This window comes from Hyperolius riggenbachi, chromosome 1 (assembly GCF_040937935.1).
Source record: "Hyperolius riggenbachi isolate aHypRig1 chromosome 1, aHypRig1.pri, whole genome shotgun sequence".
Classification (NCBI taxonomy): domain Eukaryota; kingdom Metazoa; phylum Chordata; class Amphibia; order Anura; family Hyperoliidae; genus Hyperolius; species Hyperolius riggenbachi.
The window spans coordinates 316,927,099-316,943,910 of record NC_090646.1 but is presented as its reverse complement, the minus strand read 5'-3'; the positions used below and the strand labels follow the sequence as shown (position 1 = coordinate 316,943,910).

Sequence of the window (16,812 nt, the reverse complement as noted above, 5' to 3'; positions counted from 1 at the left end):
CACCTTTTAGTTTTCTCTATTTTCGCGATCGAAATCGCGGCCGCGGAAATTTCAATCGCGAAAATAGCGAAAACTAAAAGACGTAGGGTGGTGGTTTATATATTATTGGAAAGAGGAGAAAGAGAGCTTTAAAATGATATGCATCTTTCCATAGTTTCTGCACTGCTCGGAGTCCCTTTAAGTCACACACTTCCGGCGTAGTGGGGACCGCAAAGTGGGACTTTCACTAGGCAATTTGCAGGAAACGCATCGCACCAGTGTGAAAGAGCCTTGAGAGACCATTGTGTGCCTAGTACTGTGTCTCGCATTCCCTACTCTAAAAGTGCACCTGCTCGTGGTACCTCTCAAAACACTCCCATATGCATAGGGCAGGCTGGTCAGGACAGTAGGGACAATAAAAAGTGGTGTCACGCCTCATTCCAGCACTGCTGCAGACAACGTTTTCTTGGGGAACAGTAAGATGGGGTACGTGGAAAGACATACGGGTAGTGTCTTTCATGTAGATCGCCAACTACATTTTGGGGTTGGGCCACGGCTCCTCCTGGATACAGGAGTTCCGTAACGATTTCTTCCTGAAATTGAAGGAAGGATCCTTTAGTTCTCCCAGCCTTACTGTAGAGAACAAAATTGTTGTATACTGCTAACTGAATCAAATAAACAGACACTTTCTTATACCAGCATCTGGTTCTGCGGGAAACCAAATAGGGAGCCAACATCTGGTCGTTCAAGTCCACCCCTCCCATATTAAGGTTATACTCGTGGGCGGCGAGGGGTTTTTCAACAACCTCAGTTGCTCGTTGAATTTGGACTGTCGTGTCTGCGTGAATGATGGATAGAAGGTAAACATCCCTTTTGTCCTTCAATTTGATCGCAAGCAGGTTTTCATTACAGAAGGCAGCCCTCTCCCCCGTGCAAGTCGGGGACTAGTGAGCCATTGGGGGAAGCCCCGGCAACTTGGCCGCACGGTGCCACAGCAGTGAATTTCGAGTAGCTGTAAAGGCAGATAGCGGGCCACGCTTGTGTAGTAATTGTCCACGTAAAGATGGTACCCCTTCTGGAACAAGGGTGACACCAAGTCCCACACCATCTTGCCACTGCTCCCCAGGTAGTCAGGGCATCCGACCGGCTCCAATTTTGAGTCTTTTCCCTCATAGACCCTAAAACGATATGTATAGCCTGTAGCCCTGTCACAAAGCTTATACAGCTTGATCCCATACCAGGCGCGCTTGCTTGGGATGTACTGCTTAATGCCAAGGCGCCCGGTAAAATGTTCAGGGGTGTAAGCATCTGCAAATTTGGATGACAGGTGGTCTATGAGGGGCCAAATTTTGTGGAGCCGGTCATAGTCAGGGTGGCCTCTTGGATGACAGGTTGTGTCGTCGTTGAAGTGCAGGAAGAGACTCAAAACGTGCCCTGGACATGGCAGCAGAGTACATCGGCATGTGATGTATTGGGTGCGTAGACCAAAAAGACCGCAATACATTTTTTTTAGTTAAATGCATGTTGGGGAGAAGGCCCAAAAAGATTTTAAAATCGGAAACGGTGACCTGTTTCCACCGAAAAGGCTGGGCATGGGAACTGTTCGTATTGGTGGTAATAAATTGTGTGGCGTCACAGTTGATCTATGCCACGACTAAGTCGTAGAGATCCTCGGTGAAGATCAGATGAAAAGTGTCTAGGGCTGATCCTAGATCTGTCTCCAACTGGACTCCAGACTGGGTGGTGAAAGGGGGCACTATGGGTGTGGCGGGACCAGGGAGTTGCCAATCGGGATTTGCCAGCACCTCTGGTAGGCTAGGGGTACTACGGGCCTGTCTTGCTAGTGGCTGCGACCAGGATCTTACTGCACGTGCCACCGAACCAGTTTTAACTGCCATGTTGGTGCTCGCCACTTCCCCAGGGTCCATGGCAGTACTGGTTCCAAGTCCAGGATGTGCTGCGCTGCATGCCTTACCATGAAAACCTGGATCAGCGCTAACACCACTTTGTTGCCCTTGAGGTTGATCCTGCGCCACCTGCAGTCCACTGACATGGGGTCGGGTACGCCTGGCGCTAGTAGGGAACCCAATCTCATCATCGTCGCTATCAGTCAGAGAGCCACTGCTATCTACAGGTTCGTATTCTGAGCCAGATGATTCGTTGGATGAGAAGTCCCAATAACTCTCACCCGACTCGGCCAGAATCCTGTATGCCTCTTTCAGGGAACACCTCTTTTCTTGCCATTTTGGGCTGCTAAATTTGGGGGTATTCCTCTGAGACTAACCAGGAAAGAGCACACCTACCTAGCAAAAAGGAGAGCTTGTGAAGTAAAAAGTTGCGGTTGCTCAGTTTTGATAAAAAAAAAAAAAAATTAAACGGATCTTTAGAGCGCCGCAGCCATTGTGTTTTGCAGTGATCAGAAAAAAACAATTTCTGTCACTGCGGTGGGGCGGGCTGAACGCAAGTGCAGCCAAATGATCAGTCCTGATCAGGCAAACACTGCGTTTTTAGTGTAGCCTACTCTAAGGTGACCTAACGTACTTATATAGATCTGACTGCGATCAGTACTGATCACTTAAAGATACTATATAGTGGTAATACTGATTAGCGACAGTGATGACACTTATAAGCGACTAATGAGTGACTGCGGTGTAGTGGGCTGGGCACTAACTGACGCTAACTACCTAACAAAGGGGCCTAGCTAACTCACTGGCCTGTTTTTAGATCACTAGGATAGGGACAGACCAGATGTCAATCACAGTGCAGCTGTCAGATGCCAAACGATGTAAACAGAGATCAATCACAGGGCAATCAGAGATGATCAAAGGCCAATCAGAGCTGGTGACAGGCAATAGATGTCAATTAACAGTGTACAGATAAGATGTCACTCAGATCTCACTCAGACCTCAATCAGAGCTGAGGACAGGTGAGCAGATATCTATCAGACCTCATCAGACGCCTGTCAGGGCCAGTGAGGGGATAGTGAGAGGTGATCAGCGGCGATCGGGGGGAGCAGGATCAGTGTAGTGTAACTCACTATCAGGGCTGCCGTCCTCTCTGGTGGTCGATCCGAGAAAGCTGTGACCACCAGAGGAGGACATAGTCTTCAATTGTGACAGCACCAGTGGAGCTTGACGTGCAGCGATCAACCCTGGAGTGCACAGGGTACTTAATCAGATATGATGTCAGGATCCACACCGTCTAAAATAAGTAATTTATTTGAACATTTAAAATCCAAAACAGGCAAAAATGAGAGTGAGCCGGGTCACCATGACGCACGGCGTTTCAGAATCTAGCTCTTTCCTCAGATAGTTCTGGCACAGTGAGTGTGGAAAAGAGCTAGATTGTGAAGCGCCGTGCGTCATGGTGACCTGGCTCACGCTCATTTTTGCCTGTTTTGGATTTTAAATGTTCAAATAAATTACTTATTTTAGATGGTGCGGATCCTGACATATCTAACCACCAGAGGAGGAGGCAGCCAGTATAATACAGGTGGTTTACTAAACAACCTTTAGTATATGCTTTCCATAGGCTGGATCGTATCCCAACAGCCCGCCGGCGCTGCTAATTGGCCGGCGGGCTGATGATGGAGGTGGGCCGCAAAGCATGCCGGGCGATGTGTGCGCACACGACCGCTGGCAAAACGGCGCTCCAGGAACTGACGCCAATTGGCATTAGGCGGTCCTGGGGCTGCCAACGCGGCCACGCTCATGGGTGTGGAGCAGTCGTAATGTAGTTGATTGATTGAGCTGCGCATGCCCGCCTACGAGCACAGGATGGATGCGCACAGACAACCGCAGGTATGCTGCTGCAGGAGGCTGAAGAGGAATTTTGCCGCCGTACTGTGCAGCTAACGCTGCTCGTTCTGCCGCTGGAGCTGCTAACAGGAGTGTTACACTACCTCTATAACTTACATACTGTCCTTGACTTGTAATATCTACACTATCTGCCCTCGTATTGTTTTTGTTTGTGTTCGTAAAGCAACTGCCAAGTTAAATTCCTAAGTGCAAACTTAATTGGCCAAATAAAATGGATTCATATTCTGAAAATTTCCTTGAAATGTGGATCACCACAGCTTTTCCAGATTTCAAACTCTCTACATTCTCATTAAGAGGGCACATAGTATCCCAGGTCTTGTCCCAATCATGGGGTTTCTCCGAAAAAAAGGCAGAAAAAATGGGGCTTGCACATTTCTCAATTTTACGGTATGTGTCTTGTAATATGTGCTAGTGTCTCCTAATACAAGCCTAAATTCTGGCTTAAAATGGGTGGCACAAAAAAGGGAACAGATTCCTGTGTCTGGAACTGCTCTGTGGTTCTGACTTTCATCTCAGAATGTAAGAGTTCTGCCAGATACCCCCTTGCCATACATTTTTGGAACATCTCTTCCTTAGAGATTTCTACCATTTCTTAAGATCCTATCAATGCGCAAAAATGGCTTTTAGGATTTAAAACACTCAGGGAAAGAGCCACTCAATCTTGTTATAAAATACCTATTCTAAATTGAATGGCCAAAATTGTGACCGCACAACAATAATCCTGAGTGAAAACAGAGACGGGAGAAATGGGGAGGTGAGGGCATAAAAAAAAGTGCGTATGATACCGATTACAAATGAAGAAAAAGACATTTTAATGAGACATTCAAAAACAAAAACAAAAAAAAATTACCGGTATATCCAGTCTGAACCACCACCTACATAAACAAATATATGTACTTTGCACACACAAATATGATATTTGCAGCCAAAAGAAAAGTCCATTGCCACAGCCACAATAAGGGTTATTAAAGGGACTCCGAGCAGTGCAGAAACTATGGAAAGATGCATATCATTTTAAAGCTCTTTTTCTCCTCTTTCCAATGATATATAAATCGCCGCCCTACGCCTTTCAGTTTTCATTATTTTCGCGATTGAAATTGCCGCGGCTGCGATTTCGATCGCGAAAATAGAGAAAACTAAAAGGTGTAGGGCGACGATTTAGGGGTCGCCAGAAAGAGGAGAAAGAGAGCTTTAAAATGATATCCATCTTTCCATAGTTACATTGCATTACACAGGACGACTTTTTCCTAAATTCAGCAGCTGCATTCTGCTGAATGGAGCTGCTGACACTGGGGAAAGTGTCGCCCTGTGTAATACAATGTAACTATGGAAAGATGGATATCATTTTAAAGCTCTCTTTCTTCTCTTTCTGACGACACCTAAATCGTCGCCCTACGCCTTTTAGTTTTCTCTATTTTCGCGATCGAAATCGCAGCCGCGGCAATTTCAATCGCGAAAATAATGAAAACTAAAAGGCGTAGGGCGGCGATTTATATATCATTGGAAAGAGGAGAAAGAGAGCTTTAAAATGATATGCATCTTTCCATAGTTTTTGCACTGCTCGGAGTCCCTTTAAGGCACTGACCAAACAGATCAAAAAGACCTCTAGCCTATAAACAAGTGTCAGTGCAAAGCAAGAGTTAATAAGCAAGCTCATAAGGGAAAGGAAGCATAAGCAAATAGCAACATACATGCAGAGTCCAACCACAGAGCAACAAGTCACATGGTTTAAATGGCTCACATGCTCGTTGAGCTGCAGAGCAACAAGTTAAAATGGCCAGACACAGTAGCTTATAGTACCGTGTTTCCCCTAGACTAAGACATCCCCTGAGAATAAGCCCTAGCAGGAATTCCTAGCATGCTTGAAATATAAGATATCCCACGAATGTAAGCCCTAGCAGCAGCCCACATGACACCAGCAAGTCACGCTCAATACAAAGCCTGGATACAGGAGAGCAGCAGTATAATGTGAGTTCTACAGTAATGTATATGTGTCAGGCAATTTGTGTTTTTGTTGCAGCCATCCCCTCCTGATCTGTCGTGATACGCATCAGCAGCACTTCACCTCTTTACCTTTTCTCAGGACACACAGATTATTCTATCATAGCTCTGGGGAGCCTGACAGAGTTATCTGCCTGCAAAAAAATGGACTATTACCCACGTGATCAGCAGAATCAATTTCTTGAAAATGAGAACCAATATCTGCAAACCACAAGCTCTGTGCATGCTGCTTGTGTTTCAGCATTGCATGCAGTATAAACATTTTGTATAAGAAAAGTACCAGTGTTTCCCCCAAAAAGAAGACATGCTCTGAAAATAAGCACACCGTTTGGAGCAAAAATATATATAAGACAATGTTTCGGGGAAAGTTAGTAGCAGCAGCAGAAGTTATAAATGGCTTGCATATGCAATTTACTTGCGTTCCACTGGAGTCCAGATCATGCTGGTGTAGACATCCTGAAAGACACTGATTTTGCTGGCTGCTTGATCCCAGCAGGTAGCAAAATTTGTTGTTACCAGGGCTGCAGGTGGTGTCACAGAATGGGAAGGGTGTGGTATAGGCACGTTTCACTGGGTAACTCCCAGTGTTATCATGGCACCACATAACCAAAAGGAAGCAGATTGTCTCACTGTGGGCAGCGGTTAAGAAGGCCGCAGCCACACCCACTAGGGGGTGCCGCCCAGCACATACCAAAAGGACAGTGCATACTGTTTCAGCCTCTGTCCTGTCGACGCGCCCAACCCCTGGCGACATGACAACAGTCAATGCATGCTGAGGGAAGCGCAGGGCGGGGGCAAGAGAGCCAGACATGCCCATCATCACCGCGGAAAGAAACCATAAATAAAATTGTGTATTAACCCAGCATATGCTGGAGCACATCCGCCATCAGTCTACAGGATTAAATGAAGATCGAATTGCACTGTAATATATATATATATATATATATATATATATATATATATATATATATATATATATATATAAATGCTAGTCAGAAATAAAATAAAGCCAAGGGGTGTGAAGATCATGTGCTACATGAGCCAAAGTGACACAGAAGTCAAACACTGCAGTGGGACACCAAAACAAGCAAACAGGCACATATGGACAGGGGAGAGAAAACACAAGTCACGGCAGAAAAGCAGCAAAATAACATAATTGAGACCAGGGGGTCCGTGGCCCTAAGGTTATAGATGCACATAGTCTCATGTTGTAACAATAAACGATCATAATTGCCACCACGGGAGTTCAAATGAACATGGTCCACAGCAAAACTTAAAAAAAAACCTGCAAATTACCCTTGTGAACAAAATTGATAAGGCCAGCCACTGCCGACTTAAAATTCCAATTCCTTATGTCAGAGACAAATGTGTTCTTTGAAAGGTCTGGATGTTTTGCAAAAATAAAAAACGCCCTGCAGAGACAATAAACCAAGTACATCCATAAAGGTCCTCCCACAATAGAAATTTTTCAAGCAGAAAAAGTAATCATCCAGGAGACCGATAACATATCAAAAAGACAACCTTTCTAAAGGCAGCAAACTCTACAAACAACTCCATGACTGATCAACACTGACTGATCCATTACTGATCTCTTGAAAGATAAAAATAGTCATTGCAATGATTAGCCTATGAGTGATTACCAATATTATGCAAAGCAGCGATAGGAAGGTACGGAAACTCTCATGGTGCCCATACATGGTACAATTTTTTCATTTTTTTTTTCGATTAGATAAATGAGTTCGATTATCCCGTTAGAGCGGAAAAAATAAATCGCATAGTTGTTTCCGAGGTACCATACACAAATGTTCGATTAGGCTGAAAATCCGGGGAAAATGATTGAATATGGCGAAAAATCTAATTGAGAAAAAAAAGATCGAGAGAAAAAATTAAGTATTCGATCTAATGGTTTATTCGATCTGAAGTTACTTTTTTTTTTCAAGCGGAATATATCTTTTTTTTTTTTTTTTCAGCTTAAGCTGTATTTTACTAGAGTTGGGCCGAACCTCCGATTTTAGGTTCGCGAACCGGGTTCGCGAACTTCCGCGTAAGGTTCGGTTCGCGTAAAAGTTCGCGAACCGCAAGACTTCAATGGGGATGCGAACTTTGAAAAAAAAAAAATTATGCGGGCCACAAAAGTTATGGAAAAGATGTTTCAAGGGGTCTAACACCTGGACCCGCAGGTGGAGGAGTGGGATACTTGCCAAAAGTCCCCGGGAAAAATCTGGATTTGACGCAAAGCAGCGTTTTAAGGGCAGAAATCACATTGAATGCTAAATGACAGGCCTAAAGTGCTTTAAAACATCTTGCATGTGTATACATCAATCAGGTAGTGTAATTAAGGTACTGTTTCACACTGACACACCAAACTCACCGTGTAACGCACCGCAAACAGCTGTTTGTGTAGTGACGGCCGTGCTGGACTGGTGCGCACCATGGCGAGAACAGGTATGCAGTGGCGGGTTCACTGAACAGAACAGGTATGCAGTGGCGGGTTCACTGAACAGAACAGGTATGCAGTGGCGGGTTCGATGAACAGGTATGCAGTGGTGGGTTCACTGAACAGGTATGCAGTGGTGGGTTCACAGTACAGGTATGCAACAGAACAGGTATGCAGCCAGGAACAAGCTAAGCCTAACTAATCTTTCCCTATGAGAGACAGTCTGCAGCAGCTCGCCCTACTCTCACTAAAGCAGGCACACGAGTGAGCCTAATGGCCGCCGCTGCCTGCCTTTTATTAGGGGGGAGTGGCTCAAGGGGCTAGTGTAGCCTAATTGGCTACACTGGGCCTGTTGACTGTGATGTAGAGGGTCAAAGTTGACCCTCATGGTGCATTATGGGGCGAACCGAACTTCCGCAAAAGTTCGCCTGCGGGACGCAAAAGCGAACCACTGAAGTTCGCATGGAACCGTTTGCAGGCGAACCGTTCGGCCCAACTCTATATTTTACCTCAGATAGTTAACACACAGATGGCAGTTGTAGCTCAAAGCGTCTATTGAGCTGTATTTTTCCTCTGAGTGGTTCAATTTATTAATTGTGAAGTTAATATTCCCTCAGAGCAACTATACAGTTGTGTTTTATTGTTTGGGGTTTTTTTTCGGGCTGGAGGAATTTTTACCACAGAGAGATTACAAATGGCTATTACAAATGGCTCTATTAACTAACAGGAAGAAGACCAACATTGCATTTGCATTGTACCTGTGGACTCTCCTTGAGGACAAACTTTACTTTAGTAAAAATCTTGTTATGAAGACAATGCAAATAAAGATTACAGTCTTTGAAACAGTTCTTACAATTAGGATCTAAAAGATATTTTCATACAATTTAACCACTTGAGGACTGCAGTGCTAACCCCCCTAAAGACCAGGCCATTTTTTACAATTCAGACCACTGCAGTTATAACTGTTTATTGCTCGGTCATACGACTTACCAACCAAACAAATTTTACCTCCTTTTCTTCTCACGAACAAAGCTTTCTTTTGGTGCTATTTGATTGCTGCTGCGATTTTTAGTTTTTATTATATTCATCAAAAAAGACATGAATTTTGTCAAAAAAATGTTTTTTTTTAACTTTGTGATAAAATTTGTCAAATAAAGTAATATTTCTATATACATTTTTGTCCAAATTTATTGTGCTACAAGTCTTTGATTAAAAAAAAAACCCATTCAGTGTATATTTATTGGTTTGGGTAAAAGTTATAGCGTTTACAAACTATGCTGCAAAAACTGAATTTTCCCATTTTGAAGCATCTCTGACTTTTCTGACCACCTGTCAGGTTTCATGAGGTGCTAGAATTCCAGGATAGTATAAATGCCCCCTAAATTACCCCATTTTGGAAAGAAGACATCCCAAAGTATTCAGTGAGAGGCATGGTGAGTTCATAGAAGATTTTATTTTTTGTCACAAGTTAGCGGAAAATGACACTGAGACAAAAAAAAAAGTTTCCATTTCTGCTAACTTGTGACAAAAAAAAATGAAATCTGCCACGGACTCACCATGCCCCTTTCTGAATACCTTGAAGTGTCTACTTTCCAAAATGGGGTCATTTGTGGGGTGTGTTTACTGTCTTGGCATTTTGAGGGGTGCCTAATTGTAAGCACCCCTGTAAAGCCTAAAGGTGCTCATTGGACTTTGGACCCCTTAGCGCAGTTAGGCTGCAAAAAAGTGCCACACATGTGGTATTGCCGTACTTAGGAGAAGTAGTATAATGTGTTTTGGGGTGTATTTTTACACATACCCATGCTGGGTGGGAGAAATAGCTCTGTAAATGACAATTTTTTTTATTTTTTTTTTACACACAATTGCCCATTATACTACTTCTCCTGAGTACGGCGATACCACGTGTGACACTTTTTTGCAGCCTAGCTGTGCAAAGGGGCCCACAGACTAATCAGTACCTTTAGGATTTCACAGGTCAATTTTACTCATTTGTTTTCCAGACTACTCACGGTTTAGGGCCCCTAAAATGCCAAGGCAGTATAGGAACCCCACAAGTGACCCCATTTTGACACCCCAAGGTATTCCGTGAGGGGTATGAAGAGTTCATAGAAGATTTTATTTTTTGACACAAGTTAGTGGAAATGCATTTTTTTTGTTTTTTTCTCACAAAGTGTCATTTTCCACTAACTTGTGACAAAAAAAATCTTCTATAAACTCACCATACCCCTCACGGAATACCTTGGGGTGTCTTCTTTCCAAAATGGGGTCACTTGTGGGGTTCCTATACTGCTTTGGCATTTTAGGGGCCCTACACCGTCTGGAAACCAAATAATTAAAATTGACCTGTGAAATCCTAAAGGTACTCATTGGACTTTGGGCCCCTTTGCACAGCTAGGCTGCAAAAAAAGTGTCACACGTGGTATCGTCGTACTCAGGAGACGTAGTATAATGTGTTTTGGGGTGTCTTTTCACACATACCCATGCTGGGTGGGAGAAATATCTCTGTAAATGACAACGTTTTCCATTTTTTTACACTTAACTGTCCATTTACAGAGATATTTCTCCCACCTAGCATGGGTATGTGTGAAAAGACCCCCCAAAACACATTATACTACTTCTCCTGAGTACGGCGATATCACATGTGTGACACTTTTATGCAGCCTAGCTGTGCAAAGGGGCCCAAAGTCCAATGAGTACCTTTAGGATTTCACAGGTCAATTTTTCTAATTTGTTTTCCAGACTACTCCTCGCGGTTTAGGGCCCCTAAAATGCCAGGGAAGTTTAGGAACCCCACAAGTGACCCCATTTTGGAAAGAAGACACCCCAAGGTTTTCTGTGAGGGTTATGATGAGCTCATAGAAGATTTTATTTTTTTACACAAGTTAGTGGAAATTGATTTTTTTACTTTTTTCTCACAAACTGTCATTTTCCACTAACTTGTGACAAAAAATAAAATCTTCTATGAACTCACCATACCCCTCACGGAATACCTTGGGGTGTCTTCTTTCCAAAATGGGGTCACTTGTGGGGTTCCTATATTGCCTTGGCATTTTAGGGGCTCTAAACCATGAGTAGTCTGGAAACCAAATAATTAAAATTGACCTGTGAAATCCTAAAGGTACTCATTGGACTTTAGGCCCCTTTGCACAGCTAGGCTGCAAAAAAAATGTCACACGTATGGTATCGCTGTACTCAGGAAAAGTAGTATAATGTGTTTTGGGGTGTATTTTCACACATAACCAATTCCGTGTGTGAGAAATCTCTGTAAATGACAATTTTTTTCAATTTTTCACACAAAATTGTCATTTAAAGAGATATTTCTCCCACCCAGCATGGGTATGTGTGGAAAGACACCCCAAAACACATTTTACTACTACTCCTGAGAATGGCAATACCACATATGTGACACTTTTTTGCAGGCTAGCTGCGCAAACTTGTCCAAAGTTCAATGAGCACCTTTAGGCTTTACAGGGGTGCTCACAATTTAGGCCCCACCAAACAATGCCAGGACAGTAAAAACACCCCAGAAATGACTCCATTTTGGAAAGACCCCAAGGTATTCCACGAGGCGCATAGTGAGTTCATATAAAATTGTATTTTTTGTCACAAGTTATCAGAAAATGACACTTTGTGATAAAAAAAAAAAACAATTTCTGCTAACTTGTGGCAAAAAATAAAATCTATGAACTCACCATGCCCCTCAGCGAATACCTTGGGGTGTCTTCTTTCCAAAATGGGGTCATTTGTGGGGTCTGTCCTGGCATTTAGGAGTTTCTGCTATACTCCTAATACTGCATGCCGTATTGGGCATACGGGTGATGCACTTTTTTTTCCATAAAAGGAAAAATGAACGGCAAAGATTCTAGCATTCGCATTGATCAATGTGGATGAAAAAATATCTGCCGAAATATGTGAAAAAAGAGAGGGGGCATGGCGTTTGCCAGAACATAGGAGCACCGCCCACAAAATTTTCCAAACCCACTTTGCGCCTATGCCCTGGCAAACACGATTAATCCATTCACATCGATCGATGTCGATGAAAAAACCTTTGCCAGGTTTGATACAAAGTGCTTGCCAAAGCATAGGAACTCCAACACCGCCCCTCAGCTCATATGCCTTGGCAAACGTATCTCACTGCGGAGGAGAAATCTCGTCCTGCAGCGCTGCATGCACTGACTTGTATGTAATCTGACAGATGTGCAATGCTTCTGTCAGGATGCACCATCAGCGCTGCAGCTGGTTGGTCGATCAGTCGTTCGCTCGGTCCACCTGGAATGGTAAAGGATGGCAAAAGAGAGAGAGAGAAAAAAAAAAACATACAAAAAGAAAAACAAGCAAGCAGCAATGCAAGAAATTCATTAACATTAACGTTCAAACTTTATTAAACCTTTTTAACCAAACAATAAGATTTGGAACTTTTAACTTTTTTGCTTTCCTGTGTTAAGACACACACTTCCGGCGTAGTGGGGACCGCAAAGTGGGACTTTCGCTAGGCAATTTGCCGTAACGCATCGCGCCAGTGTGAACGAGCCTTGAGAGACCTTTGTGTGCCTACTCTGTGTCTCGCATTCCCTACTCTAATAGCGTACCTGCTCATGGTAGTTCTCGAAACACTCCCCTATGCATAGGGCAAGCTCATCGGGACAGTAGGGACAATAAAAAGTGGTGTCACGCCTTATTCCAGCCCTGCTGCAGACACAACAACGTTTTCTTGGGGACCGGTGAGATGGGGTACCTGGAAAGACATACGGGTAGTGTTTTTTATGTAGCCGGCTAACTACATTTTGGGGTTGGGCCACGGCTCCTCCTGGATACAGGAGTTCGAAACTATCTCTTCCTGAAATTTAAGGAAGGATCCTATAGTTCTCTCAGTCATGCTGTAAAGAATAAAACTGTTGTACATTGCCAACTGAATCAAATACACAGACACTTTCTTATACCAGCGTCTGGTTCTGCGGGAAACCAAATAGGGAGCCAACATCTGGTCGTTGAAGTCCACCCCTCCCATGTTAAGGTTATATTCGTGGACGGCGAGGGGTTTTTCAACAACCTCAGTTGCTTGTTGAATTTGGACTGTCGTGTCTGCGTGAATAGTGGACAGAAGGTAAACGTCCTTGTCCTTCCATTTCACCGCAAGCAAGTTTTCATTACACAAGACAGCCCTCTCCCCCCGAGCAAGTCGGGTACTAGTGAGCCGGTGGGGGAAGCCCCGGCGACTAGGCCGCACAGTGCCACAGCAGCAAATTCCGAGTAGCTGTAAATGCTTATAAAGGGCCACGCTTGTGTAGTAATTGTCCACGTAAAGATGGTACCCCTTCTAGAACAAGGGTGACACCAAGTCCCAAACAATCTTGCCACTGCTCCCCAGGTAGTCAGGGCATCCGACCGGCTCCAATTTTGAGTCTTTTCCTTCATAGACCCTAAAACGATATGTATAGCCTGTGGCCCTGTCACAGGGCTTATACAGCTTGACCCCATACCAGGCGCGCTTGCTTGGGATGTACTGCTTAATGCCAAAGCGCCCGGTAAAATGTACAAGGAACTTGTCTATGCAGATGTTCTGTTCAGGGGTGTAAGCATCTGCAAATTTGATGACAGGTGGTCTATGAGGGGCCGAATTTTGTGGAGCCGGTCATTGTCAGGGTGGTCTCTTTGATGACAGGTTGTATTATCATTAAAGTGCAGGAAGCGCAGGATGTCCTCAAAACGTGCCCTGGACATGGCAGCAGAGTACATGGGCATGTGATGTATTGGGTGCGTAGACCAATAGGACTGCAATACATTTTTTTTTTAGTTAGACCCATGTTGAGGAGAAGGCCCAAAAAGATTTTAAATTCGGAAGTTCCCACCAAAACGGCTGGGCATGGAAGCTGCTCCAATGGGCGGCGATAAATTGTGTGGCCTTACGGTTGGTCTCTGCCACGACTAGGTCGTAGAGATCCTCAGTGAAGATCAGATGAAAAGCGTCTAGGGCTGATCCTAGATCTGTCTCCAGCTGGACTCCAGACTGGGCGGTGAAAGGGGGCACTATGGGTGCGGCGGAACCAGGGGGTTGCCAATCGGTATTTGCCAGCACCTCTGGGAGTGTAGGGGTTCTACGGGCCCATGTTCCTGGTGGCTGCGACCGGGGTCTTACTGCACTTGCCACCGAACCAGTTTCAACTGCCATGCTGGTGTTCCCCACTTCACCAGGGTCTACGGCAGTAATGGTTCCAAGCAGGACCGGGCCGAGGCATAGGCTGGAGAGGCTCCAGCCTCAGGGCGCAGTGTAGGAGGGGGCGCACAATTCATTCAGCTGTCATTACTAATTGTGTATGAAGCAGAAAGAAATAAGAAAAGGGGATACATAGCAGTGTCTGCACGCCAGATAACTAGATATTAAGGTGTTGGGGAGGTTGTGGGCCCTGTGACCCTCTTAGTCTAATAGCAATCAGTGTGTGACAGCTGGGGTGGGAGGGATGGAGGGGCGCACTTTGGTGTCTCAGCCTTGAGTGCTAGAGGACCTCGTCCCTGCTCTGGTTCCAAGTCCAGGATGTGCGGCACTGCCGGTGCATGCCTCTCCATGAAAACCTGGATCAGCACTAGCACCACTCTGCTGCCCTTGAGGTTGATCCTGCGCCACCTGCGGTCCACTGACATGGGGTGCGGTATGCCTGGCGCTAGCAGGAACCACAACCTCGTCATCTTCGCTATCAGTTAGTGAGCCACTGCTATCTATAGGTTCATATTCTGACCCGGATGATTCGTCTGATGAGACGTCCCAATCACTCATCCGATTGGGCCAGAATCCTATAGGCCTCTTCAGCGGAATACCCCTTTCTTGCCATGGTGGACTGCTAAATTTAGGGGGTATTCCTCTGAGACTACCCAGGAAAGAGAGCATACCTACCTAGCAAAAAGGAGTGTCTGTGAACTAAAAAGCTGAGGTCGCTCGGTGTTGATTAAAAAAAAAAATCAAATCTTTAGAGCGCCGCAGCTATTGTGTAGTGTTTTTGCAGTGATCAGAAAAAAACTTTCTGCCACTGCGGTGGGGCGGGCTGAATGCAAATGCGGCCGAACGATCAGGCCTGATCGGGCAAACACTGCATTTTTAGCGGAGCCTACTCTAAGGTGACCCTAACGTACTTATATAGATCTGACTGCGATCAGTACTGATCACTTACAGATACTATATAGTGACAATGCTGATTACCGACAGTGATGACGCTAATCAGCGACTTATTAGTGACTGCGGTGTAGTGGGCTGGGTGTTTACTACCTAACAAAGGGGCCTAGCTAACTCACTGGCCAAAAAACAGTGCACAGGCAATAGATGTCACTCAGATCTCACTCAGACCTCGAACAGAGCTGTGACAGGCGACCAGATAATCACAGTGCTGCTGTCAGATGCCAAACAATGTAAACAGCAATTGAAATCACAGGCAATCACAGATGATCAAAAACCAATCACTAATTGATCAGATGTCAAAAATCAGTGCACAGACAATAGATGTCACTCAGACCTCGATCAGAGCTGCGACAGGCGACCAGATATCAATCACAGTGCAGCTGTCATATGCCAACCAATGTAAACAGCAATTGAAATCACAGGGCAATCACAGATGATCAAAAACAAATTACGATGCAATCAATAAATCAATCAGATGTCAAAGAACTGTGCACAGGCAATAGATGTCTCTCGCATGGCACTCAAACCTCGATCAGAGCTGTGACAGGCAACCAGATGACACTCAGACCTCAGGCAGACGCCTTGGCAGGGCCAGTGAGGGGGGGTAGTGGGGGTGATCAGCGGCGATCGGCGGGGAACTGGAGCAGGACCAGTGTTTCTGTGTGCTCAGCAGGGCTGCCGTCCTCTCTCCTGGTGGTCTGGGCACGCTGTGACCAGGAGAGGAGGAGGCAGCCAGTATAATACACGTTGTTTACATAACAGCGTGTATTATACTCTTTCCATTGGGCCATTTGAAAGATCGCAGCCCGCCGGAGCTGCTAATTGGCCAGCAGGCTGAAGACACAAGGGGGCCGCACAGCATGCCGGGCGATCCGCACGCATGCGATCGCCCGCAAAACAGCACTCCACGACCTGACGCCAATTGGCGTTAGGCGGTCCTGGGGCTGCCGCCGCAGCCACGCACATGTGCGTTACGCGGTCAGCAAGTAGTTAACATACATGATACAATTACAACACACAATCATTCACATTTTTCCAGCATGTCTGATCATATTTTTCTAAAAAAAAAAAAAAAAATGGAAAATCGTCTGAACTTCATGATCGAAAAAAAAAAAAAAAAAAAAAAAGATTTTCAACTTTCATTCGATTCGATTGTTTAGATTAAACAAACAGGAAAATCAAAAAAATTTTATTGCACCGTGTATGGGCACCATCAGTCAAGGTGTTTAAGGAAGGTTCTGCATGCTTTACAACCATTAAACTGGTACTTCATTCACCATCCAAACAAGAGGTCATGTCTTCAAGACTTCATACCCAATGACTTGATCCATGGCATTCTCTAGGGTTGCTGTTACGCACATCTCAGCTGCAGTTCTCTGGAGTTTCTCTACGTTGTGTCAAGGGAAGTT

The 16,812-nt window shown here is 44.9% G+C and overlaps 1 protein-coding gene across 1 annotated transcript in view; it reads right to left on the bottom strand.

The window, feature by feature from the left end:
* Nucleotides 1-14,404, bottom strand: part of LOC137514739 (hepatoma-derived growth factor-related protein 2-like) — a 659,630-nt gene extending 645,226 nt beyond the window's left edge. The window contains exons 1-2 of the mRNA XM_068234235.1: nt 14,143-14,404; nt 12,413-12,504 (exon numbers count right to left, since the gene is read on the bottom strand). Coding sequence (XP_068090336.1) covers nt 12,413-12,504; nt 14,143-14,404 — 354 coding nt within the window. The remainder of the gene's footprint in view (nt 1-12,412; nt 12,505-14,142) is intronic.
* Between the last annotated feature and the right edge of the window lie 2,408 nt (nt 14,405-16,812).